This window comes from Typha latifolia, chromosome 6 (genome assembly GCF_019914945.1).
Source record: "Typha latifolia isolate L0001 chromosome 6, TyphaL0001v2, whole genome shotgun sequence".
Lineage (NCBI taxonomy): Eukaryota > Viridiplantae > Streptophyta > Magnoliopsida > Poales > Typhaceae > Typha > Typha latifolia.
This window is the reverse complement of record NC_133091.1, coordinates 12,200,062-12,227,974: the sequence shown is the minus strand read 5'-3', so window position 1 is coordinate 12,227,974 and position 27,913 is coordinate 12,200,062. Positions and strand designations below refer to the sequence as shown.

The 27,913-nt window shown below is 37.9% G+C and overlaps 5 protein-coding genes across 10 annotated transcripts; 2 read left to right on the top strand and 3 right to left on the bottom strand.

The window, feature by feature from the left end:
* Nucleotides 1–1,427: 1,427 nt before the first annotated feature.
* On the bottom strand, nt 1,428–2,687 carry LOC140791179 (putative disease resistance protein RGA4). The gene has a single exon (XM_073141593.1). It carries the CDS (start codon nt 2,685–2,687, stop codon nt 1,428–1,430), a length of 1,260 nt encoding a protein of 419 aa, XP_072997694.1.
* Nucleotides 2,688–3,644: 957 nt separating this feature from the next.
* Nucleotides 3,645–25,671, bottom strand: LOC140790739 (RINT1-like protein MAG2L). 6 transcript variants are annotated; one of them, XM_073140962.1, is made up of 13 exons: nt 25,336–25,671; nt 25,108–25,215; nt 23,767–23,885; nt 21,287–23,620; nt 20,816–20,962; nt 19,322–20,753; nt 19,051–19,184; nt 15,875–18,234; nt 15,710–15,780; nt 7,451–7,650; nt 6,518–7,071; nt 4,952–5,134; nt 3,645–4,134 (listed from the first exon to the last, which is right to left on the bottom strand). In XM_073140962.1, the coding sequence occupies exons 1-4, from the start codon at nt 25,592–25,594 to the stop codon at nt 21,596–21,598; spliced, it is 2,511 nt and encodes an 836-aa protein (XP_072997063.1). In that variant the 5' UTR covers nt 25,595–25,671; the 3' UTR covers nt 3,645–4,134; nt 4,952–5,134; nt 6,518–7,071; nt 7,451–7,650; nt 15,710–15,780; nt 15,875–18,234; nt 19,051–19,184; nt 19,322–20,753; nt 20,816–20,962; nt 21,287–21,595. The 6 variants fall into 6 exon arrangements, with proteins under 6 accessions (XP_072997063.1, XP_072997064.1, XP_072997066.1 ...); XM_073140963.1 differs by lacking the exon at nt 4,952–5,134; XM_073140965.1 differs by lacking the exons at nt 3,645–4,134; nt 4,952–5,134 and having other exon boundaries at nt 5,986–6,633; nt 6,714–7,071.
* On the top strand, nt 4,003–5,202 carry LOC140791178 (putative disease resistance protein RGA3). Its single transcript, XM_073141591.1, has one exon. The coding sequence runs from the start codon at nt 4,003–4,005 to the stop codon at nt 5,200–5,202; it is 1,200 nt and encodes a 399-aa protein (XP_072997692.1).
* Nucleotides 6,349–9,384, top strand: LOC140791177 (putative disease resistance RPP13-like protein 1). Its single transcript, XM_073141590.1, has one exon. The coding sequence runs from the start codon at nt 6,349–6,351 to the stop codon at nt 9,382–9,384; it is 3,036 nt and encodes a 1,011-aa protein (XP_072997691.1).
* A 1,244-nt stretch (nt 25,672–26,915) lies between the features above and the next one.
* On the bottom strand, nt 26,916–27,776 carry LOC140790742 (calmodulin-binding protein 25-like). The gene has a single exon (XM_073140969.1). The coding sequence runs from the start codon at nt 27,645–27,647 to the stop codon at nt 27,072–27,074; it is 576 nt and encodes a 191-aa protein (XP_072997070.1). The 5' UTR covers nt 27,648–27,776; the 3' UTR covers nt 26,916–27,071.
* Between the last annotated feature and the right edge of the window lie 137 nt (nt 27,777–27,913).

The window sequence follows — 27,913 nt, the reverse complement described above, 5'->3', positions numbered from 1 at the left end:
ACGTCCATCATCATCTCCATAGGGATCAACTTCATCCTCAAAGTGTCATTCCTCCTCATCGACGAAGCGCACCAGTGCCGCACGCCTCTCGGGTTCCACCACCGTCGATCTTGGGTTTTGTAACGAATGTGGGGGATGATATGTAGGCATAGGTAAGAGGGGACCATTGACACTCACATTACGCACCTGGGCCTGTGGGGTATCGGTTCGATGAGATCTCACCACTGGTCCTTCTTGAAACTCCGATCGTCGTCGAGGAGATAACGAACCCAATCGGTTCACGACATATTCCTTGAATTTGTTGTGATCATTTTGCATTTGTGTCAACTCTATGCAACAATGTTCGGAACATACCCCTAAGTTCATCTATATTTGCACCTATGGAGGTTGGTTGACTCAGTTCTGCCATGGTCGCTCCAAAGGAATTGACTTCACGGTTAGGGTCATCGTGGATTGAGTCTTCCTTTATCGATGTGCTCTCCATATGTCTCCTTGTTGATATCATCTTCCTTGTTTCAACCATTAATGGAGGTCTAAGGTTAACCTGCTCTGATACCAAATTGATGAGTTCTTGTACTAAAAATAGGATACACAACGATTCCTTCAAGATCTAGATATATTACAAAAATTAGTCTACGCAACTGTGGGAAAATATTTGTTAGATATTCTTCGGTTGTCAGAAAATTACGAAACTAAAAGGGTTAGATCCATAACTTCCTGATCGACAACTTTTATATTTACATCCTTTGCAGATTCGAATTTAAACTAGGACAAAAATATAAAATAACATGGGTTATGGTGGTCGTGACGGGTGAAGTTGATGTTATAATTATAGATGGGTATGAAGATGAAAGTGTATTGTGTATATGATTACGGGATATAGACGAAGGAAACGAAGTGGTTGAGATCCCAAAGAAGAGGCATGACTCGACAGTCGAACGAGATTAGAAGTGAGGAGAAACCTTACCAACGATAGAGGTGGAAGGATGGTGAAGAGAGAGGAGGGAGAGAGTCTAGAGAGAAAATAGGAGGCAATAAATCAATAATTCAATTCCATAATTAAATTGGCTGCCATCCATATATTTATAGAGGTTAGCTAACAAGTCATAAAATAATATGTAACCCTAATTTTAAAAGATTCATTTCGATCGCGTTCTAACATACCCGATCGTGTTCGAACGTACCAAAAGCTCCATCTTTGTATGTGCGAACGTGATGCAGGTATTCGAACACGAGCTTTCGAACTCGCCCGACCGCGTTCGAAAGCACAATGTGCATCTCTGTATTTGCGAACCTGATGTAGACATTCACAAGCGTGTTCGAACGTATCACGTTCGATCGCGACCTACAGACATTTTATTTTAATAAAAATAAACAACGAATACAATAAGAAAAAATCTTAACTAAGTGTATAAGTGAAAAGAAAATTATCCCATAAAATTTTCTTGTTCATATAACTCCCACACATCACTCTCCAAGATATCCTCCCAACTCTCCATATTTTCTTCAGAACGAAGAAGGCTTCCCAGGATCCTCAAAGCAAGTGGCAAGCCATTGCACTTCTTGACTATCTTCTTACCAATTTCTACCAAGTTTTTGTGAGCAGTGGTGTCCAGACCATCAAAAGCATATCGCTCAAACAACAGCCTCCCTTCGTTTTCTTGTAAACCGCTAAGGCGTCGTGGGGTTACCGTCTGCATCTTTTTTGCTACCGTCTCATTGCGAGTGGTAACAATGACTCTACTACGCTTGGCACCAATCAAGGCTACTCTTACGCTATCCCAGAGGCTAATGTTTTCATTCCAGACATCGTCTAATACAATCAGAAGTGTCTGTCCCTCCAATTCCTTCTTCAGAGCAGACTGAAGCGCACTGAGCTCTGTGAGGTGACACGGTTCTTTCTTGATGGACTGTATGATTGCTCTCAATAATTTCACAACATTGAAATCTATTGAAACGCAGATCCATACCTTTAATGCGAAGTTCTGGGAAACAACTGGGTCATTGTAGACAAGTCGAACAAGGGTTGTTTTACCCACCCCACCCAAGCCAAAGATGGGAAGAACTGAGAAAAGATCATCTCCAGAGGTTAACATCTCAACTATTTCCATCTTATCCTTCTCTCTTCCATACACACATGATTCATCTATGGGTGTTGTTGGTGGTGGACGAACTGTTGCATTCTGCTTCCTCTTGCCATCATCCTCTCGCAAGCTTAGAACCTCTCGTGCCTCCGCAATCTCATAAAATCTTGTGTTGATCTCCTTGATTCTACGCACCATGCTTCCTGTGACAACTATTTGATAAGGAATAGCAGCAGATGTTGCAGTTTTCATGTCGTTCACCTCTTCGAGCTTGCGCTTGCCACTAGTAGGCAAAGGAAGGCTCCTTGCTTCAGCTTCGGCTTCGGCTTCGGCTTTGGCTTTGGCTTGGAAATATTCGTAGCCATACTCGTGCAGGATGTCCTCGGCATCGTAAGCTAAGGCTCTAAGTTCACTAAGCCATTGCTTCACTCCTTTCTCTCTTATCTCCCTCTCCTCTGCGTCGCTTAGAACTGCTTGAATCCTTAAAAGAGTTCTCTGGAGCTTCGATAGATCCTCTTGAGCACCGTGATGTCCGTCGGTGGTGGCAGAAGCCAATGTGTCGATCATCCATCTCATCATAGAAGATAAGGTTGCACTAGCCATTGCAGTCTCTCCTCCTTCCTTCTTCCAATGCAAACACAAAAAGAGATCAGACCTGGAATTGGCTACAAGAGATACAGAGTCAACTTGATGAAGAAGCTTAGGCCTACTGGTTGGCATGCATATGCGACAAACTCTACATGGACATTGACAAATACCAACTTAGCAATTTGTTTATTGAATATGATTGATTTGGTTATTGAACTTATTCGATCGTGTTACCCTCTTGACATAAGAAATTTCGTCTAACAAAAGGAAGAGAGATAATTGCCACCGGAAACTTTCAGAATATCATATTTGCCTGTGCATTCTTAAAAATATCATTAAGAGGTATTCCACACTTCTTAAAATAAGGCTGTTATTCTAACAATAAATATTCTTATGTTATTATTATTATTTTTGATGTGATAGAAAGTAAAGAAATAATATTTAGCTATCATTTTAGAATAATAAGTTGTATTGTAAAAAAATTAAAAAAATATATTTCTAAAGTGAAACGGCTAATCCTTAAACTCTCTGAAAGAAGTGGCAAAGAATATGTTAGAAATATTACATCTGAGGTACATCTTCTGAGAGTTCCACTTAGTTGATTGAACATAAAATAGAAGGCAATTATACTTCCTATTCACTCAATGCTAAATGTTTCTAGTACTGTAGTAAAAATGCAGCACTAGCTATATCTCAAGGAGAAAAAAGAAAGAAAGAAAAGAAAACAGCATCAATTCTCTTTGATTTCACCTCACCCACCTTTGGGTTATACTCATCTTCACAATGTTTACTACTAAAGAAATCCTACACCCACCCCATTAGTGAGACAGATTCTCTCAGCTGATAGAAAAGTTTGATGACTTGATGATGCTTAGTCTACAACATGTAGATATGAATGAGCTCTAAGATTCATGACCTTGTCCACAGCTGTTTCAAATGTCATCTTGATGAACATGAATGACTATATATATATATTAGCAAACACTGAAACTAAAATAACGCATCAATATCTCTACACCCTTCAAGAGACTAGTTACAATTGAGCGAATTATCGCTGCTCATAATTTAGCCAGTCAAGCCATTCAAGATAGAATATGTAACCCCTAGTTTCTGAACAAACTATCTATGGGCTTCTATCAAAAATGAAATAAAAAAATAACAATTAAATTGACTTCAATGCTTAAATCTTAGAAAATAGTGTTCAAACATGGATGGCCACTCGGGTCCCTTGAATCTTTGGAAGAAGTGGCAAAGAATATTAGAATATCATTTCCGAGGTGCATTCTTCTAAACAAGCCATCTTTCCAATTGGAAGAGAAAGGAGAGTTCCATGGCAGCTTCAATTCTGATTTCTTTCATTCTGAGAACCATTGACGGGTTGGCATCTCATCCCCAGCACCCATCTTTGTCATCTTCATCAGATCAATTCCCTTGCCAGGAAATAGAAAAGCTGAAGACAAAACTGAGACATATGCAAAATAGTGTCAAGGCCTCAGAGAATGAGATAGGAGATGCTTCTGTAAAACTTTGGCTAGCTGAGCTCCAACATTTAGCTTATGCCACAGAGGATACAGTGGCGGTTTGGGAGTCTTACCAAGAATCTCAAGTAGGATCTGCTAACAAGAGGAAGAGAGTAGAAGATGGTCCCTATGTCAAAGTTCCAATTTCAGATTGTTTGTCTCAAAAGCTAGAGGAGATTGAGAGGAGACTGGATGAGATGGAAACTGAATGGACTGCAATTTGCTTGACAAAATATAATGGTACAAAGTTGTTTGATGATTCAATGCAACAACTTTCTGGCTTTCAGATCGACAAATCGTTCATCTGCGGCCGGGAGTACGATAAGATGAAGGTGATACAAATGTTACTGTCATTTGATTACGGGAAGAGTGATGTTTGTGTCGTCCCTATACTTGGCATGGCAGGCATAGGTAAGACTACTCTTGCTCAACTTGTTTACAATGACTCAATGATTTGTATGCATTTCACAGCTAAGGGATGGGTCTACATATCTCAAACTTCTGATCTTTTGATGATTCTCAAAGCAATCATCGAATCTGTTACTGGAATGCCTTGTCTGTTCAGCGAAATGATTGCAGTTCAACAAACATTGGAGGAAGTAGTGAAGGGAAAGAGGCTCTTGCTTATGCTAGATGATGTATGGAATGAGGAAGAGAGGCTTTGGGAACGCCTGAAGAGCAATTTGAAGAGTGCAGAGATGACTACAATTCTTGTAACTACTCAAAGTGAACAAGTTGCGAAGATTATGCAGACAATACCTGCTTATAGAGTCGGTTTATTATCTCATACTGATTGTTGGTCGCTATTTTCTCGATACGCATTCGAAGGGCAAGATATGAATGAGCATCCAAATTTGGTAGAAATCGGGAAGAAGACCGTGATGAAATGTAGAGGATTGCCTTTGGCAGCGAGGACGGTTGGAGGTCTTCTCCGGTTTGAAACTGATGAAGAGAGGTGGAAAAATGTTTTAGAGACTGATATGCTGGACTTAATTAGAGAGAATATGTGAGAAATTCTTCTCTCCAGTTTTGAGAGAGATCTGATATTGTAAGGCAATATATTACATACTTCAAAAGTGACTCAATGTTTACTGTCCAAATGAAAACATCAAATATTTAGTTGAGTAGATGAGATGTTAGTATTATTGCTCTTCCACTATGATTCAATTATAAGATATAGTAGAACAGAGATAACAACAGCCTTATGGGCTTCTAGGAAATAAGAAAGAATGGAATTACAAAAAGGATGCTTCATAAAGTTGCAGTATAAATTCATTAAGCATACCAATTCTCCCATAATGTACTGGGAAAATGAATATTTCTGCTTCTCTGAACCAAAAATATGCAAAATTTTGTTTAAGCTTTTCAGCTAACATATCCCACTCATAGTTCCACTTACTTGATTGAACATAAAGTAGAAGGAAATTATATTTTTTATTCGCTCAAGACTAAATGTATCTAGTACTCTGGTTAAAGACCAGCACTAGCGGTAGCTATTTCTGTCAGAGTTAAAAAAGAGAGCAGCATCAATTCACTTTGATTTCCACCTCAGCCACCTTTGGGCTGTACTCATCTTCACAATGTTCACTATTAAAAGGAATCCTAGACCCACCCCACTAGTTAGACAGATTCTCACAACTAATAGAAAAGTTTGATGTCTTAATGAAGCTTAGCCTACAACATGACAGTGAAAGGAGAGAGGAGTGCGCTCCAAGTAATATATATGATCTAGTCCACAGCTGTTAAATTGAAGTGAGATTCATTAGAGAATTGGTATAAGATTCAAGGTCACCTAAATGAAGATGAATGAATATATTTTATCGGTCATGTGGCAGACACTGAAACAAAAATAACACATCTAGATGTTATTCAAGAGACATTTTAAAATAGGCTGCATGCTGTACAACGTCTAACCGTAGAACATGGTCTTCAGAACATTTATAATCTATTTAGTTGGTGCTTGGTAGAAACTTGGGCGCCAATCAGTTGACCATTTCAAAAATAGGTGTGACTTGAGAGATGAAACTTGGGGACATGGCGAAGTCATTGACTAAAATATGCCAAGCTTTTCTATAAAAAGCATTAGCATGCTATAACTCTTTCACATAAACTTGGTTCCTCCTTCGGTTACTACTTTGCCTTACCGAGAAAGCTCAATGGCTGCAGGAATCCTATCTTCCATTGCATGGATGATCCAAAAGCTGGAGATTCCACTCCAAACACTAAATAGTGCTTCATCATCAACATCACTATTTGATCCATGCAGAAGTATTCAAGAAGATGCAAACAAGCTGAAAGCTTTGCTGCCAAAGATTGAAGCCATACTTGTCAATGCTGAGGAGAGGGCATACAAAGATGAGCGCGTGAGCAGTTGGCTCTGGGAGCTCAAAGGAGTTGGTTATGATGCTGAGGATGTGCTCGATGTGCTTGAATCCGAGATGCTGCATTCCAATCTGGAGGTCACTGCTCAATCACAAGTAACATTCTCAAGTAGACAAGAAGAGGTATGCAGCTCAATCACCTCTCTAGCATGTAGACTTGAGGCAATAAGAGATAGATTTGTCACACTTTACCAGCTTAAGGATATACTCCAATTGAAAGAGGTTGCTAGGGAAAATAGGTTGCCGAGTATAACACAGGTAGCATGTAATTCTGGTGAAGATTCTATTATTGTCTATGGTAGGGAGGATGATAAGAGGAATATAATTGAACAGCTACTATCTGAAAGGCCAGAAGATCCTTCTGTAATTTCGATAGTTGGCGACGCTGGCGTAGGGAAAACGACCCTCGTCAAAACTGTATATAATGATGCTAGAGTTTGTGCACACTTCAGTTATCGAGCTTGGGTCCAGATGTCAAAGGATTTTGATATAGAAGACCTGTGGAAAGAAATTTTGGAGTATATTTCATCAGCATCTTGGAGCCATGATGAATCAAGTAATTTGCATGAAACCCTCAAATGTTGGTTGACAGAAAAAAGATATATGATTGTATTAGATGATTTCTCTGATGAGAACAACACTTGGGTTAATGACTGTGTCTCTCTATCTACTGTGTTAGGAAGTAAAATTGTTGTAGTCACTCATAGTGAGTCAGTTGCTCAGGCCATAGAAGCTCCTTACTATCATCTTAATCATCTGTCACAAAAAATTGGCTGGCAATTGTTCCAACATAGTGTTTTTGAGTCACAAGAGCCTACAATGCATCCAAGTATCTTAACTTTCGCGAAGAAAGTAGTCGAGCAATGCAAGGGCTTACCTTTGTCCCTGAAAATGGTTGGATCACTTCTTTGTTCCGAGACCAATATAGATAGGTGGAAATCCATTTCACAGAGCCAGTTATGGGAGACTAATCAAATAGATGATGAGATACCACCTGCTGTAAAACTAAGCTATTTTGGTTTGCCACCACAGTTACAGCAATGCATTGCATACTGTTCCTTGTTTCCGGAAAAATACCTGTACAGAAAAGATCAGCTAGTAAGGTCGTGGATGGCACAAGGATATATAAATCCAATTGAAGGAAAGCAAGTAGAAGATGTAGGCAGTGATTATTTTCAAGAGTTGCTAAGGCGATCATTCTTTCTAGAATCACATTTTGGCCAGCAAACATATGTTATCCATCATCTAGTTTATGAGTTTGTGCAGTCTATTTCAGTGAGAGAATTCTCAAAAATAGAAGATGGGAACTTATGCTCAGTTAGAAAAGAATCCCGGCATGTGTCCTTGATTACTCCAAATACAAGAACAACAATAGAATTCCAATCTTCAGGCGAAACTTTACCTCTGCGCTCATTTCTAACTATAATCCGGTCCCTAAATCCTACTGTTAAAAGTTACTACTGGGATAATAATCATCTACATGTATCTTCTTTGGATAATATCTTCCTACACTTTAAAAGCTTGAGAATGATAGACTTGAGTGACACAGATATTAAGGATCTTCCTGAATCAATTGGTAGCTTGATAAATTTGTGCTTCCTTGGCCTCAATCGTACTAACATTGTCAAGTTTCCAAAGTCATTTCATAGGCTTCACAATCTGCAGACACTGGAGCTACTAGATTGCCATTTTCTTCGAGAACTTCCGCAAGATATTACTTATCTTACCAGGTTGCGCCATATCAATCTTGGAAACAGGTATCACTTCATCCTTCTTCCAAGAGGCATTGGAAAATTAGTTGATCTCCAAAATTTATCATTGTTTTGCATTGGAGGAGATGCAGAGCATTATGTGCTCAGGGAATTGAAGAACTTGGTGAACCTTAGAGGATCTCTTCGCATTCCAGGACTCCATTATGTTGGCAACATAGAAGATGCTAAATTTGCAGATTTGATGAATAAAGAGCACATTGAGGAATTGACCCTAGAGTGGTCTGACAATTATGATTACTGCAGGATTGAGGGTTTTGAGAATGTTTCTGATCAGCTGTCCATTGACTTCGATATCGAAGGAGGAAATGAAGATCTTGGTGAAAAAGTCATTGAAGAAGATGAGATCACATTTAACTGTCCTAGTGATGAAGAAAGTTCAGAAGATCTATGGATATTTAAGATCAATACAGTCGATGAGCCCGTAAGGATATCAAGAACGAGAGAGGAAAGAATTTTGCGGAAAAAGAAGATCCAAGAGTTGCAAGAAGGAGTACAAGAGAACCTCCGCCCTCATGTTAATCTTAGAAAGTTGGTCATAAAATCATATCTTGGCACCAAATTTGGAAGCTGGATGGTAAGTCCTCTATTTTCCAAACTAGCTTCTTTGACACTGGCATGTTGCAGCAACTGTGAAGTCCTACCTCCACTCGGACAACTTCCATTCCTCAGGCATCTCACTTTAGAATCTCTTACCAACGTGAAGCGTGTGGGCCATGAGTTCTGCAGCCAAGAAGATATGGCATACAAGGCATTTCCATCTCTGGAGAGGCTTGAATTCCATTCCATGTATGTATGGGAAGAATGGTGTGGTGTCGAGGATGGGGAATTCCCTCGTCTTCGTGAACTGCAGTTAGAATCATGCAGCAAGCTGAGGGCAGTGCCATATCTCCCTCCCTTACAAAAGTTAGAATTGCATTACTGTTGGAAACTGGCAGCCATCCCAACCCTGCCATCACTCACTACCTTATCCGTGAGGTCATGTGAAACTTTGTACTCTTCATTGTCCCCAGACCACCAAAAGCTTCTGAATGGAAAATAATTTTGGTAAGTGAAGCGCACCAAAAACTCACTATCAGCAGACATGATCAATACGGTTGAATATTCCTCAATGCCACAAAAGTAAATTCTCTTCTTGATTGTCATCTTGTGCACTCGAAATCATCTCGTTAGTTTGTTATTTGCAGGATTTTCTTTTATTTGTATGTGCACTTTTTCTGATGATTGTAAACTATGGACAATTGCTCTTGTTCTTTCAATTTACATATTATTATTTTCCTGTAATGTTGCTGAGTTTAACACCTGCTTTTGTTTCCATCTTGTATCAATCACAAAATGCATCAGTTGGAAACTGCAAAGCAGAAACTCAGAATAGAACCCCAAAAAATCTCCATTTGTGGAATGGATTTTCTTCAGAATCATGTAGGCTGTGCAATATTATCTTCAGATCTTTAAACCTTCACACAGCTGGACTCACTAATTGCATTCTAAATATTCATCATCAGAGATAAGGCTTCCCTTTATGCATACACAGTCCTTTTGGAGAATCTAAATACAAACATCCAAGAAAAGTTTGTCACACCTCCAAATGGAGTCACAGGATTGACTTCTTTGCCTGCAGTAGAGACAATTTTCATTTAACCTTTTTCAGCTAAAATTTCCCACTTAGAACTTGGCATGATAAAACTTAGAATAGAAGGTGATTCTAATTTCCATTCACTCAAGACTAAATATTTTCAGTACTCTTCTTAAAGACCAGCATTAGCTATTTCTCAGAAAGGAGAAAAGTAAAGCAGCATTAATTTCCACCTCAGTCACCTTTTGTCCAATACTCTGCCTTCACAATGTTTCTTCTAGTGATCCTGGCCCCACCGCCAACAACCATTAGACAAATTATCTCAAGCTAATATAAATGTTTGATGACCTCCTGATGCTACAACATGACAGTGAAAGTAGAGACGAGTGAGCTCCAAGTAAGATACATGACCTAGCCCACAGTTGTTTCAAGGCCATCTTGATGAAGATGAATGACTATGTTTTTCCTTGTAACAAACACTGAAACTAAAATAATGCATCAATATCTATATGCCCTTCAAGAGACTGATTACAAAATAGGCTGCATGTTGTACAATGTCTAACAGTAGAGCATGGTCTCCCAAACATCAAGTTGGTATTGGTAGAAACTTGTGTGCCAATCTGTTGACCAATTAATGGCATCTTCTTTTCTTAATTTCAAATAGGTGTGACTTGGACAATGAATTTGGGGAGATGGCAAACCCATTGACTCCAATATGTGAAGTCTTCAATTTTCAATAGTTCTTTCACATAAGCCTTGGTCCTTTCTTGATCTGCCTTACCAAGATAGTGTAATGGCAGCAGGAATCCTCTCTTCCATTGCATGGATGATCCAAAAGTTGGAGACTCCGATCCAAACTCTCTATAGTGCTTCATCATCAACACCTCTATTTGACCCATGCAGAAGCATCCAAGAATATGCAAATAAGCTGAAAGCTTTGCTGTGAAAGATTGAAGCCATACTTGTCAATGCTGAGGGCATGCAAAGCCAAGCGCATGAGTAGTTGGCTCTGGGAGCGCAAAGGAGTTGGTTATGATGCAAAAGATGTGCTCAACGTGCTCGAATCCGAAATGCTGCATCCCAGTCTGGAGGTCACTGCTCAATCACAGGTAACATTCTCAAGTAGACAAGAAGAGGTATGCAGCTCAATCACCTCTCTAGCTTGTAAAATTGAGGCAATAAGAGATAGATTTGTCACACTTTACCACCTTAAGGATGCACTCCAATTGAAAGAGGTTGCTAGGGAAAGTAGGTTGCAGAGTATAACAAAACTAGCCTGTAATTCTGCTGAAGATTCTAATATTGTCCATGGTAGGAAGGATAATAAGAGGAATGTAATTGAACAGCTACTATCTGAAAGGCCAGAAGATCCTTCTGTAATTTCAATAGCTGGCAATGTCAGTATAGTTAAAACAATCCTCGACAAGACCATCCTATAATGCTCCTAGAATTGTGCACAATTCAGTACAAGGGCATGGTTCCATGTGTGAAAAGATTTTGATACAACAACTTTGTGGAAATCAATTCTGGAATATATCTCCAAATCAGATCTGGTGTGGGTCTCTAACCACCTTCATCTTCCGTTCTTCTCACTCTCAAGTTGCACCAAGGCTTTTTTTCGTCCTAATTCCTAGGGCTTCATTTAGTTCATGCATAAAGATTTTTAAGGATAACTTTATGTACATTACTTAAATATGGATAAAAGTACATTTATAATTTTATTCACATTTTGTTGTTTAGTTATAAAACGCAGATAAAATCGTAATGATTACCTTAAATAAGTTTATATAAAATTATGTTTGGTTATTAAATTTTGAATAAGTGTGAGAAATGAAGTCCTTTTAAGATGAAAAGACTAAGATGCCCTCATAATAGATAGCAAAGAACAAAATAAAATGTGTCCATAATATGCTTTATTGTGAACTCGAGTTAGAGCAAGATCATCTCGTTTTCTTTATCTAGTATTAGGAAATTGACATTGTATGATGAACCCGAGTTAGAGCAATTTTAAAAACAACGATCATATCTTCTCTATCTAGTATTAGTAAAATGACATTGTATGAACTCAAAATATGTGCGGGCCAATAATTCAGTTGATCATGGATTCAGAAAAAAAAGTAATAGTAGTTCTAAAACTATTGGAAATAATTTTATAATTATATCGAATATACATTTTTTGGATATGATGAGCAAACTCAACAATCGGCAATTGAGATGGAGAGAAATCGGCTATTGAGATAGAGGTGGAAGAAACATGGTAAAATGGGAAAAAGGGGTTAGGTATAGAGAGGATATTTGATCATTTTCTTCTAACAGAAATCCTACTAGAAAATCTACATAACTTTATCATACCATTTACATGTGATAAGATTTTCTATTTAACTTGTCACATGACTTACTTTATACATGGTTTGATCAAAACATATATAAATAAGCGTTTGATAACAAATTGTATTTAAAGGAGACCTAATTCATGAATAAGTATCCCTTATTCACAAAACAAATGCCACCTAAATGTAATGAAGCTGAGGAGGCCAGTGATTCCAACCCATTAGCCTTATCAATTACCTATTTAAAGTCATCTCCAAAGTCCTAGCCAACTGTTTTGCCCCCATTCTGAATGACCTAATCCACCCTACCAGTCTGGCTTCATCAAAGGGCAGCACATTCTTAATAACTTTGCCACGTCTCATGCACTAATTCATTGGATGAGCATGTCAAAATGCTCTGATTTCATCATCAAGTTAGATTTTAGCAAGGCCATCATACCCTACTAATGGATCTGATGAAGGCTAGGGGCTTCCCCGTGTTTTCGATTCGTTGGATCTCAGTAATGTTCTCTTCGGCTTTGAATGCAGTGCTAGTTAATGGCACCCCCTCCGACTTCTTCAACATGGAAAGAGAGGAGGGGACAGGCAAAAAGATTGCCTCTCTTTGATGTTTTTCATCATCCTAACCAACCTCTCTTCGCGAATGATCAATCTGGCTAGTCACAACGACTTCCTCAAGGCGTCAAGACCTAAGAATAACATCTTCATCCTTCAATATGCAAATGACACGATATTTTCCTATAAAGTGGATGTCACTTCAGTTTTTAACCTCAAAACAATCCTCCCCTTTTGGGGAATTGTTCTGGGTCTAAATATCAACTTCTTGAAATCCTGCATGTTATTGATAACGAACAACCACAATCTTTAATTGTGGGCTTCTCTGTTGGGCTGCCCTACGGGCTCCTTCTTATCAAACATCTGAGGCTCCCCCTAAAGCTCTGTCCCCTTCAAAAGAGGACTGGCTTCCAGTGATTAGCAAGTTAGACCGGCATTTGGACTCCCAAGAACCTTTTCATTGGTAGAAGGCTTACCCTGTTTAACTCTACCCTTACAGCCATTCCTTCCAATTTCATCTCCATGTTTTGGATTCCACCTGACATCCTTTACAAGATAGAATCCGAAAATCTTACTTTATAGCAAAAAATACCACTCCTCTAGTCTCCGCTGCCTAGTAAACTGGAAGATTGTGTACAAGCCTAAGGACCAAGGCAGATTAGGGATTTCTCAATCTCTAAAACCAAAATATGGCCCTGCTTGGTAAATGGTGGTGGAAGCTTTTGGATCTTCATGCTTCCCCTTGCTGGAAGACTTTGGTCATTTACTCCTATTACAGAAAGGCGCACTCCATTAAAAGAATCATCTGACTTTCCCTATTCTCACTTCTAGAGGGAAGTTCTCAAGACAAGACAGATTTGAACGTGTCAATTCATATCAAAGTGGAAATTGGATCCTAGATTAATATTTGGACTTGTAGATGGGCTTCCCACTTATCACTTTAGTCTCAATTTCCCTTGGCCTTCCTAAGCGGCTAGGAGCTTGGATACCACTATTGCAGAGGGCCTTAGAAGTGCAACATCCCAGGATCTCTCATCCTTATTTTCAAAAACTAGAGGATCAAAAAACGCTGCTTCTCAAGAGCTCCTAGAAATTATAAACTTAATTGAAGGAGTTAGCTTGGGAGAGTCTCATGGTAAGATTTGGTAGAGATTCAACACCAATAGCACCTTCTCAGTAAATATCTCACTACCATCTTTTGAACTTCTCGAGTTTGAGATTTGCTAATTACATCAGAACTTGGTGCTCTCTTCTGTCCAAGCTCAAAAAATTTCTATGGTTAGTCAGGTTTGACGAGCTTCATACTAGGTCTAACCTAGCTAAAAAAGGTATTTCAAGACTTCTCTCCTACACCCTTTGTAGTGAGGAGGTCGAATTGGTGGAGCATATCTTCTTCCATTGCATCTACTCTATAAAGGATTGTCAACAACTTCAGTGCAAAGCTCGAATTCACTCTGGAGTACCACTCAGGACATGACTAATTGACTACTAGTTAGGTGAGCAGGACCTTCACCCCTTTCCTCCTCAAGCCTTAGAAGCTTCTCATTTCTATCAAAAAGTGAAAAATCTGGCACGAAAGAAATAACAGAATCTTCAATTTTAAAGCTCTTACCTCGGCTGGCTTTCCTCTTAGAATCAGTGAACCTTTGGAGGAAATAGGAGTATTTTTACCCACCCTCTTTTTCCATCTCATTTTTCTCCATCTCTTTGTAATCTTTAACTTTATAAATTATTCTTCTTAATTTATAATTAGCCTTTCCTCATTAATTCTCAAAAAGAAAAAAAAAATTGGAGTATATTTCATTGTCATCTTTCATTGATAAATGTACTATGGGCCTATTAACATGTGGTATAGAGATGAAATAGGAATAGCTCTTCCTATTTGTTGTTATTAAAATAAGAGATTTATTTTGGAAATAATTATTCTTATGTTCACTTGTATTTTAAAATAAGGATATAATAATTATATTAATATGATATAAAGTAAAGGTAAAGATTAAAAAATTACTAAATTACCCTTCAATTTGATTTAAAGTAGATTGATAGAATAGGTAGATAAAAGAGTAATATGTTGATTGTCTACAATATGGTAATATTTTACCGTTGTCATGCAACGCTGCTAGCATCGCAATACTATTAAGTTGCCTTACATATGCAATGCTCGCTACTAGATATGTAATGTTTTATATACGAATATGCAATCCTAGCAAATAGACAACTGCTTCACAGAAGGGGATAATAGAGGAAAGCACTACAAATTTCAGTACTAAATTTACCTCAAAAATCAGATTTCAATACTAAAATCATTGTAGTAGAGCATACCTCACAATCATTGGATGAGTTACACTACAAGCAATTTAAATAATGTTTTTAAATAGATGAAAGCAAAACCCCTTCTGTTACTATGCGTTAAAAAAATACAATACCACCATAGTTATGTGATTTGGAAGAATAAGATTGGACTTTCAGCATGATAATAAGTTAATAATAATAATAAAGGATAAAGATTGAAATGCATTGATCCATTGGCAAAAGCAAGCTGAAAGAAACAAATCTACAGTCTAAAATGTGGCTGGATTGATTTCATAAAATCCCTGCCTTGTAATAACAACATTAAATGAAACAGTCCTGCTGCTTCTATCAAAATGAGGAGCAGCAGCAGCAACAACTGACTATACAACCCTTGGTAAATAATGTTAAAAATATTTCAAACATAAGAGTAAATGTTCAGCAAATGTTCAATAACTTGTATGCTTTAAAATTCCAAACATAACAGCAAATGTTTCAACGTCCACAAAGTTTACAAATTATCTCTCAAGTCCAGTGATCAGCATATGGATTAACCAAAAAAACAAATAAATCAAATTTTGTCTATAAATAAAAATATTAATAGGAGAATAAATTACCGTCAAATTTGTCATCAATGATACGACTTGAAAGATTGATCAGAAGAACTATATCTCATAAAGCCTTCACCCTGCAATAAATGTAAAATAACACTATCAACAACCTATTATACGTAGTCTAAAGATTACAAATTTGTGTAAAGACATAGAAGTGAAAGTATTTACGATTCTTTAGAAAACCATCAGTTGCTAGCTCTATAGCATGCTTAAACCAAAAAAATTTCATATCTTTCTGTCCAAATCCAGCGACTTTAACATTTAATTAAATTCAATCTTCATATTCCACAATCCACGCTTTAATGTTGCATTGGCATATATTTCATTTCTATAACTTTCCAATCGTCGCCAGCTTGGACTCTATATCCATATATATTTGGAAACCTGTTGAATAGTCTTGTACCCATTTCCTCTGTTGCAAATATAAACTTGTAAATTATGTTATTGCAAATAGTACTAGATAAACACGCAATGCATATTCGAACTTTATACGATTATTATCATCTCATCCAAATACTGTTCAACTTCTATGGAAGAGTAATGTTGTTGAACACAATTTTGTAAATCAACAACAAAAAGGTGCCAATGCAAATATGTATTTAGTGATAAGAACACTTCTGTAGTCTTCAACTATAAAGAGCACCGAATACACAATATTCAAACATGTGTTCCGATTTCATGCTCAAAAACCTCTACATATACAAAATAATGTTGTTAGTTCAAATAAAATGTAAGAAGTAAAAATACATTATAAATTATAAATTACATGTAAGTATGTGTCTATAAAACAATATTGAGTATATTCTTATGAAACTTCAGCATGGTTGTAATACATTTTTTTGCCTTACACAAATAAGATCATCTACAATCATGTAACCTCTAAGCATATTCATCATATGTTTCCTTGTGCAATACAAGAAAGAGTCATTCTAAATATAATCCGAACTGTCAAACAAAAATATAGCATTAGAAACATCATTAAAAAGACTGAAGATGATAGCTCTATGCATAAAAGAACTCAATCAGAATCATAAACATAATAAATGGGATAAAATAGCATTACTCATCAGGGACGTCATTAATCTTATCTATAATATATTTATTCATACTAAATAATCCTTTCAGTCTAATAGGATAGAATCTTTCTAGTTTCTTTTTCACGGGTGATTGCTACAATGAGTGAATGTCTATTATTTTTTCCTCAGACCATAAAGATATACTCTTTACAAATCATCTAGTTTTCCAACACACTCTAATATTATTTTTTTCTCAGCTTGTAAATCCTTCTGCTCGTCCTCGTATATTGTCTATAAGCCTTTGTTTACAATGGGAGGTTGCTCTTCAATAACCTAGCCTAATGAAGAAGCAAAACATATTGACTCCTAGGCATGGATGGCTGTGCCGACCGGCACGGGGGGTGCCCTCTTAATAGTTCCGCCGCTCGCCATTGACCTCGTCGTCGAGTTGCCCGATAACCTTCTCTCTCTCTCTCTCTCTCTCTCTCTCTCTCTCTCTCTCTCGCTAGGGCACCCGTGCGCTCGGGCAAACAGCGACGACGAAGGCGAGCGGCAAGTGATAATTGACGACGGTGAAGGCGAAGACAAAAGTATGTATCTCTTTTTTTTCTCTCCTTTTACGGCATAGCCGGCAAGTGTCGCAGCACGTGACATGCCGTGCCGTGCCAGCTGGTAGTCGGCACGGCCATCGTTGCTCCTAGGGCAACATTGTGCTACTAACTATACTCTTCCCGAGCCCTCTTTGTTTCACCAGTTTTTCCTTTTTTTGCTTTCTTTGCAACAACTTCTCCATGCGCCTTAGTTTTGTAATATTTGAAGTTGCGTGTTTGCTTGATCTCTTCAATATCAATTTTAATCTGGTGCAAAAAATTTGTTAATTATAAGTATATAATCATTATATCTAAATTCGTATTTAACCAACATTGATAACTATATTTATGTATTTAATAATGTAGTTACTTACAATACCTTAAATAAGTCTTCAAAATACTCTTCCTTTTGTGGGGCCCCTTTTTTCAAAACCGATCTAATTTGACCAAGTCTTTTGTTTCTTTTAAGTATAGAGTATGTTAGTAATGCAGACATCATTGATAGAACACGATAACGTGTGTATCAGCGTAGGAGGCACCGACAGTTGATGATCTCCTCTATAAGAATTTGGTTATGATCGATTTTATATTTTTATTTATTTATGGTGTCTTTTGCTTATTTCTTATTCATGATGTCTCTTGCTTACTTCCATTGTAGGTCTATATATAAGCCCATTGTATTTTCTTTTGAGGTTAATAAAAATTATTTGACTTTGCTCTCCTTTGAGACAGTTGGTGTGAAACTATTTTAAGGGTGAAGGTGTGAGTTCCTTTTGTTTCCTCCTCTATCTTCTTTCCACCACGTTTTGCATCAGTTAGACCAGGGAAAGACGGCTTGTTTATGGTCTTTTCCTTATTTTTGATGAATCTATACCACCGGACAATGCCCATTCTTCAGAAGACAGTCAAGAGAGCTCAAAACCTACAAAACATCAAACAGAGTGTTAACACATCTAAAAATGTGTCTGTGTGTGTATATATAATCAAAAGAATGTTACAAGTACGTGATGCTCCTTTGAATGACTATAGTAGTCCAACAAAAAAGGCGAGGGAATAAATATGGAACATCCATATCACTTGCTATTGAGGTGTACTTATAAAAAAATACCAGCAACAAAATGACTGCTCTGTTCACATATATAATCTTGCCTTGGTGTCATCTTTGCAAATCCTAGAGATGACTCTAAACTTCCCTAATTGAAATCATGAGAAACTCGTGGATTGCTGTAGTCCATGAGTACATACTTATCTTATTGATCTGGAGATAGTTTGACAAGGCGAGTAGCAATAGTTGCTGCGCTGAAAGAAGACAACACTGAATATAAGCAATAGAATTTTTTTACAAAATTTTCAATGTCTTCATTCTCATTACTAGAGCACAATTTTTGTAATGCTCATTCAATTACAGCCCTATCTAGCTTCCCTACATGTCATAGAACCTAAGACACTACATCTTCGCTGCTTGTAAGAAATATTGACTTCCCTTGTAATGGAAGCCCCAAAAATGCAGCAACATCAATTGAGGTCATTTGGCAGGGCACAAGATCCTTACACTCAAAAGAACTAGCATGTGATACGAAAAGGCCTTTATTTCAGGTAGTTCAGTATTCTTTATATTATTATGATAATACAAATATTTGTATCTTTTTAGCTATCTCAACCTTTTTTGTTATATAGGATAAGCACTAATATAAAACTAACCTCAAAAATACAGCGAATTGCATTGCCACTTACTCACCTCACCAAGAAAAGGGTGAAATCTGAGTGGATGGGTAATTATGGAAATTGCTTCGAAGAGCTCAAATAGAGATTGATCTCATCCCCAATTCTTATCACTTCTGCGTGATTTATAGTGATGCATCCCGTCAGGGCCTGGATTGTGTTTTGGTGCAGCATGAGATGGTGATAGCTTATGCATTTAGACAGCTTAAGATTCATGAGAATAATTACCCTACTCATAACCTTGAGTTGGCTACAATAGTTTTTGCATTAAAATATGGCATCACTACCTCTACGAAGAATCTTGTGAGATTTTCACTGATCACGAGCCTCAAATACATCTTCACTAACAAGGAATTTAACTTGAAACAACATAGGTGGCTGGAGTTGATCAAGAATTATGATGTCAGCATCAATTATCATCTAAAGAAGGCGAATATGGTGACAGATGCTCTGAGTAGAAAATTATCAGAGGAAAACTAGCAGCACTCACTTGTCAGCAATGCATTATTGAGGATTTCAAACGTTTGGAGATAGAAGTGACATCGCATCAAGAGGGAGAAGCCATATGTAGCCAGTTGATGGTCAAACCTACACTGTTAAATCACATCCAGACCGCTCAATCAGAGAATGCGCGTCTCAAGAAAGTCTTCGAAGAACTAGAGAAAGGAGAAGCTCCCACCTCCTCGAGGTCAGATAAAGGATTAGTCAAGTACCAAACCTGTGTTTGTGTCTCGGCCAGTGAAGATTTGGAGAACGAGATCAGCCTGTGAAGATCTGAAGAACATTGCAATTTGCAAGTGTAGGTGATAGAGAAATTTAGTAGAGTGAGATCTTTATGAGATCAGATTTTATGCTTGTTCCATTGCGTTTACTCTGATCAAGCAGATTTGCATACCTTCCCCGATCTAGACTGAGTAATTGAATATTTGCATGTCCAATTCTCATCACCTGATATGACTTCCATACGTACAGAGTCCAATCTAGATACCAAAATCAAATAAAAGTTCATCCCATCTTTCTCTGCTGCAATTGAAACTATGAGCATTGGTTGCTGATATAAAATAAAAATTCATCCCCAAGTTGAGGTAACATTATCACAAACATGTATCCAAGCTTATATTCACATTGCACCATGATAGTTCATAGACCATTGTGCCTCATCATTCCCATGACTTCTAATGAATATGTAAGATAAGCTCTTCTCCAAACTATCTTTCTTGATTAAATTATCCAGAAGGAATTGGACTGGAGAATAGGGCCAACCCTCCTAATATATAATTATATATGTTAGTACGGCGGCCACGTGCACACCAGAATACACTCTACAGTCTACACAACTAGACAATCAGATGGCATTTCATCTTTCAAGTGTCATCAGGGCATCAACATCACAGAGTAGCCACAAAATGGGGCAAATACTAACTTGGACATCTATAACTATTTCTTCACATAGAATTTTTGTGTATATTTGCTATGAGTATTGATGGCACAGCAATTCAAATGAATATCCAGGTTCTGTAGTCGGTGTGGGAAGTTAAGAACATGATTCCTCAAGTAGAATAAATCCTTGTCAGCCAAATGCGTTAACACACAAGATAAAATGAAAATCAGCAGCCATCATCAAGTTACTGGAATATGGAAAGATAGATTGAACTCTTCAAATGGATAGCTTGATAGTGAACACCTTCTTCCACAGCTTCCAAGTGACTAAGGATAATCCTGGAGTTGTAATGAGTTAGCAAAAATATTTAAGAGCTTGTTTGAAGAGTTTGAAAAAGCACCTTATGTTTCCAAATGTTCTAACTCCAATAAAGAAGAACACAGTTATGCTTTAAATCTTCACAGATCCAGCCTCACCCTCTTGTTTGCTGGCACCAGCTACTTTTAGAAAGAAGTACACAGCAGGTCCATCTTCACACTCTTATTTGCTGGCATCAGCAATCAGGAGTATTTGCAAAGAAAAGCAATCCAACTGAGATAGTTAGTAAAAAAAATTCACAAAATGGGAAAAAAGCAGATAATAAGAAAACTAAAGTGCTAGTCAGTAGATTATGACCAAGACAATCAAAGGAAAGGTTAATTACTACTTGCAAAGCATTACATGTGAAACTAAAAAAATTAGTGTTATAGGTGGCAGTCCATCTTATTAGATGTCTTTCTCACTTTAGAATTTATATGATTGGAAGGAACCTGGAAAGATAAGGAATAAATTTGATAACTAAGGGCTTCCTCACTAAGGAAGAGGCATGTACCTATTGAGTCATTTTTAGCATACTGAGATTCTTCATCAGGATTGTGCTTCAACTGATAGTCCCACTTGGTGACACATAAGAAATGTAAATTTCACAAACCAAGGTAGCATTAAGGCTCTTTATATGGGAGGCACAACGCAGTGTTAGAAAATCAGTGCATCTTACTTCATCCAAGGAGAACTATAGTAGGCTAGAACTCTCTCTGCTCTCTTTCATAACTCAAAATTTTCCTTGCCGAGCTATATTGAGTATTGCATCTAGGATCGACTTCATCCTCAAAATCTTGTCAGCCCTCTCCGACCACCCAAGTCAACCTCCAAAGTTCCTATTCCTCCAAATCTTTTCAGCATGATTATAAGTTACATGGTATACTCCCTGAAGTTGCAAGGACTCTGATTTTATTCTTTCATCCTTTATTAGCATTTTGAGAAGGTAATCCACATCCTTGCGGTTCATGCTTAAAAGTTTCAGACACTCACTTACAAATGGAAAAAATGCTTCAGGCCTAAAACAAAGGGGCCTAAAAATATGAAAAAGTGCACTCATATCAGCTTTAAATTGATTGACTCCTGAATTAGAGAATTTAACATCAGTCCACGGTATGCTGCTAAAGATAAAATAGTCAAGCCCTTCTGCAATGCTTCTCCACAGATCAAGAAAGTCCTTGGAATTAAGATGTAATTTCAATTTTCTGATTTGGAGCCTCAGCATATCTAGTGCTTCCACAAAATCAGAGGACACAACTAGGTTTTCTTCATCCATGACCTGATCTTTCGATTCAGTTAGTTCTTCCCACTGCCCAACATTTTGCATGTAATCCCAGCACAAAGCATCAAACTCCAGTAGAATAGCAGACATAATATTCTCAAGACAATCGGTCCCTAACTTAATTAAATACATAATTTCATTTGAGAAAAAGGACAGTGAGTGTTGGTGATCATGTTCATAATTTTCTTTTCCATAGCACACATCATTTACATCAACAGTCATCTCCAAGAAAGTAACATCTTCATCCCATTCCCTAATGACAGATTCACAGTATCGGGCAGCATTAACTGAACAAGAAACCTTAAGAAAAGCATCATCCTCTGCAGAAGCAATCATCAGTTCTAAATCTTGGCAGCGCTGAAGTAAGATAACAAAGAAATGGCTCAAGAAAATGGTTGTAGAAGACCTAACAAATTGAATTTTCATCCCATTACTTGGCAAAGCTCGAGATCTTTCGATCATTGCAAATGCAATTTTAACAACAGATTCTGCAATTGGTGGAGCTTTATAATCTTCTCTAGTGGAGAAAAGGAATGCGTCAACTTCTTCCTCATAGCCAAATTCAGATTGTTGTCTAGCGCTACATAACCAGTTTTTTTCATCCTCCATTTCACATTTTAGCTTGTCATGAGCAATCTTTAACTCTATATTTGCCCATATCTGAAGCCAATCAGAATGCTCATTAAATATTGATAATATTGGCAATGATCTTGAGAAATTTTCAGACTCTAGAAGTGGGCCCAATAGTTGAGAACCTGAAGCTGCAAGAACTTGGATTCTCTTGTCAAAAGTAATCATAAGGTCAAGTAAGTGAAGCCATGAAGAAAGAACCTCTACGTTTTTATCACTAGTGTGGTAAGTACTTACAAGGACAGGAAAAACTTGTCTTTCCAAGTACCCTAAAAGAACTTTAACCATCGCAGTAACCCAAGCCTCTTTGGCACTCAAACCTGCTAGTCTTGCTTGATCAATCAAAGGCTGCAAAATATCATCTATTCCATCCATAAAATCTTTTGCGATCTTGTAAACAAGAGCAAAAATGAACTTTGGCTGATCGAACCATTTGGAAAAATGATATTCCATCCTTGCCGCAATAGGGTGAACCAATTCATCAACTGCCCAAAGCCCATTTATGAAGCAGGTCTTTCTATCCAAATATATATGTTCTAGGTACAACTTGCGCTCTTTCTCATATTTTAGAGAATGTCGTGCTTCACGTTCGGCCTGCAAATGTTGCAATGCACAAAGTGTTACAAAGCTTTGAGAATATATATGCTTCTTCTCCCCATGCATCAGAACAAGGGGGTTTGGAATTCCCAAGGACTTATTCTTCTCTATGTCTGATGTCAAGAGGGATGGAGGCCATCCAAGTGCTGAAACTAGAGCCCGATGATCCCTTAGGGTTTGAGGCCTCAAAATGGCTAAACATGTATCTACTCTAGAATCAACAGCCATGATAAGTTTAATCCACCGTGGTCTACATGTAGCAATTTTTACTAATATCTGTTCAATATTCTTCATGACCTTAACAGCAAGAAGCAGCTTCTCTTGCTTCCGCCCATTATCCTGCATTCCAAATAAGGAATTTTCAATTTTACAATTTCCTCATGTATTATTCAAGGAATAGAGTTACTATTGATCATGTTCCTATCAAATCTTTCTAACTTTAACATCAAAAGACAAGGAAAAAAGACAAGAGAGAAGGGACTCACATGTGGATTGGATGCAACCGGAAGACCAAATAATGTATCATTTATTGATGTTTGGCTCACCATGGCGAATGTTGCATCTTCAAGATCGCCGACTAAAGTTTCCAATTGTAGAGTTGTTTCTGGAAAGTCAGCAGAAAAGATGCAAAAAAGCCTATAAGGTCCTGTCTTTTCAAACAAGAATTTACAAATGAAGCAATTCAATTACAATAGGAATTTCTTTTTCCATTTTCCATTTATCTCCTGCTCACTTGCCACAAATGAAATTCCTATAGTTTCTAGACATTGACTGTTGAAATAATCTGTTATTCACTTTAAGAATAACTTTTTTCTTATTCCAAAATGCAACTCCTTATTCCAAAATAATAGCTAAACATCATAATAATATCATTCTAGAAATATAAACATTATTCATCAAAATTATATTTTATACCACACACACCAACCTAATTACTAATTTGTTTTTAAAATATATATCAATCTATTCTATACCAAATCAAAGGGTATTTATAGTAATTTCATAAAAAATAAAATACTCTTTTTTCATCTTTTCCTTCACTTTATATCATATCAAATGTAATTATTACACTTTTATTCTAAAATACAAGTAAACACAAAAATAGGTATTCCTAAAATAAAGACTTCATTTTAGAAATAACAAAAAGGAATATATATTTTAGAATTAGCCTTTTTCATAAAGTAAATGAGGCTTTAGTGAAACCTATCAAAAGATATTATGCCCGAGAAAGCTTATTGCTTCCAGATATTTTAAAACAATTTTTCTGATTGCAAAAATCGACCTCAAAATGGTTTAGTTTATATATCGGTACAATCATAGCAGAGTTCAAGAACTGTCTGGACAGATGGAAGCAAGCCAACTAAGCACCTAATGAGGTGACTGCAGAGAGCAAGCATTGTCTACTTACCAAAACAGGAAGGAAAAAAATGACAAGAAGCAAATTTGTCAGGATGAGAGCAAGCCACCAATGCTCTAATGAGGTCATCATGGAACACTCTGTGATGTCTAGTTACAGTTGTAGGCAGACAACTGTTGAACAAGTTCCTCCATAAGTTTCTCACGTCCACAACAATGGCAAACAGAAAAGTGTGAGCAAACCAACGTTACAGCGTCATTACATCTCCTTCAACATCATAAATATGCAGCCAAATCTATAGAAGCAAGCACCATATGTATACTGGATTTGAATTATTTATCATCGTCAACAAATTTAAATTTTTTAAGTTTTAGAAGCAATTTCCCACAATTCAAATCATCCTACACATTCAGGCCAAAAGCAATCCCCAAGCATTTCAAGATAGTAAATTTTCTCGTCAAGATTTTACCAGCATATAACCGAACCGTCTCGATCCGGGTAACTTCCTTCGCAAGCAACGGCAATTCCACATCCAGCATCCTCCCCATCCTCTCCTGCTCCGTTTCCAACTCTCCACCTAATACTCCAACAAAATCCAAAGAAAGAAAAAGTAAATCAAGAAAATATCCAAAAGATCCCACAAAGAGAGAACGACTACCAGAAAATATAACAAGAACTAGGGTTTAGGTCGGAGAACCTCGAGATTGGATCCGGCGAAGGATCCGTTGGGCCTCATCGGAACGTGAGAGCCAAGAGGAGGATGCGACGGATAGCCTCTCCTCGAGATCCCGGAGACCTATCTCGAGATCCTCGCACTCCCGGTTCAGCTTGGCGACGAGGGAGGGGGCGTTGTCGAGATCGTCAGGGGTCTTGAAGTGCTCCCTTAGAAACCCTAGGAGGCGGCGGGGAACGACGGGGGCGGAGATCGCCGCCGCCGGCGTGTGTGGTGTCGCCATGGGAGTCCTCGTCTCTATCAATCTTAACGGTCAAATATTGCAAAATGGGAGCCATTCAAGAAACAAGACATAATGACACCTGCGGTCGACGTCAGCTAATAATAATAATAATTTCAAGAAGGCTGCCTTTAAGCCCACTTAGGGCCCATCTCTACTGTGCCTTAATACTGAGCCCAGGGACAACCTAAGACCACAAAGCCTTTGATGTGTAATATAAGCAAGACAGTTAGGGATATCATCATGGGACCCTTAAAAGTCTTAACAAATTAAACCTGTCATTATACTTATATGACAAAAGTAATATCATTGTTTTTTCTATTAAATTTAAGTGAACAGCGTCAAAATGACTAAAATCTCTCGTCATGTTTACTAATACAGATTTTTAAGATAATATTATTAAATGATCAAAATAATTATGATGCTCAGTTAAATTTAATAAAAAATTATTTCACTTTAGTCATAAGCACAGAACTGATTTGAGACTAATCAAAATTGATTTATTATATCAAAGAGTTAGGCAGCGTGGTTACGAAAAAAAATTAATAAAAAGACTAAACTTGTCCACAAATAAAGTGAATTTAAAAATAAAAAATAAAAAGTATCAAGACCTAATAATTTAAAAATACAAGTAAAATGCCTAAGATGTGAATCTCATTTGTAAATGAGTTAATATTTAATTTTTCAAAATATGCATATAATATGGAAAACGAACGCATTAAATTTTAAAAGTTTAAACTTTTGTTAATTAAAATAAAAGACTGCAATTAAATGGTAAAAAGCCTCTGTATTAATAATGTGTCACTGTTACGTAGGCATTACATCAGAGACTTATCCCGGCAATCACTCCATCATTATATAACAAGGCATATCCTTCTAGTAGACTAAGCTATTACGTCTTAGAACAAGCGAAGACCCACTAGTTCGTTATTCTAACACCTGGTTGACTTCTTCAGTCAACCTACCTCACCCCACATTGAATTTTTTTACGAGCCATGGGAATCAATAACAGCAACGCCTCAACCACCATATCTAGTTCAAAGACTGTGGATTAGATGAGCTTACATTAATGACCACTAATTGAAGGACTAAATTAACAAATATAATTAGGTGCGTAGAGTAATTTTTAAATATAATTAGTAGCCTCTCTTAACTACTATATGATTCAGTGTAATTCATCATGAAAAAAAAAAAAAAGATAAATTATAATTTAACCACTTGACTACTAATATGAGTAATTTAAAACTATTAGATTACCTTTGCTCTTAAGTTTAAAGATAAATTTTTAAATTTAATTTATACTAAGGAAAAAGAAATAAAGACGGAATAAAACTTTGATGGAAGCTAAAAAGAAAAGAGAAAATAGCATTCACAACATCACACCATCTCTCTCATGATCATCCCCATTTTGCATCTTTAGAACATAGGAATTAAGACTACACCAAAAAAAGAAATTAATAAGAAAAAACAGAGCTATTTTCTATATCAAGTTCCAGGATTCGAGAGTGGGGAAAGTCGGCGACGATTCGAAGTCGAACGCCGGCATCTCGATCGCCACCGGTTCGAACCGGCGGTCGACTTTATCCTCACGGGCCTGGTCGAGTAAGAATGCTGACGTGTCGAGCGTCGGCAGCATCTGCTCCACCGCCGCGCCACGGCCCGGCTGCGACCTGGCCACGGGTTCGACCGGTCCGGCTCCCCCGGCCCTGTTCCCGGTCGCGTGCTGCACCATCTCCATGAAATTGGCCGGGTCGGCGGTGATGTAGGTGGTTGTCGGCGCGCGCTTGGACGGACGGGCTTTCCGCTTCCCGATCCGGCCGGTCGGATCTAATCGGACCGGGCTTGGGACGGCTGGTTCGGGGGAGACGAACCGGCGGAGGAGAGAGGAGGCGGAGGGGGAGGGGGAGGGGGTGTCGGCGGAGATGGCAGAGGAGGTGGAGGTGGAGTTCTCGGAGAGGGAGATCTGGAGAGCTCTGGTGAGAGCTTCGTTGTCGCGAGCGAAGGCGTCGGATAACATGGAGGTCCACGAATCCAAGCTTAAGCAGTTATTCGCCATGAAGTTATTCCGGGATAGTATAAGTTATCCGTCTTTTCTATTCCGATTCCAAGGATCCAAATAGACTGGAAGCGGAAGGAGGAGACTGAGTATTTTTTTTTAACGCTCTCCTTTGGTCGCTTAATAAAGGCGGCGAGGGGAAGACCGGGGAGAGAGAGAGAGAGAGAGAGAGAGAAACCGCGTCGTGATCGTGCCACGTGTATGCGCGCTGCAGCTAATCGAAAGACGCCGCGGTTTTGTGTCGGAGCGGTTCAGTGATCAAGGTT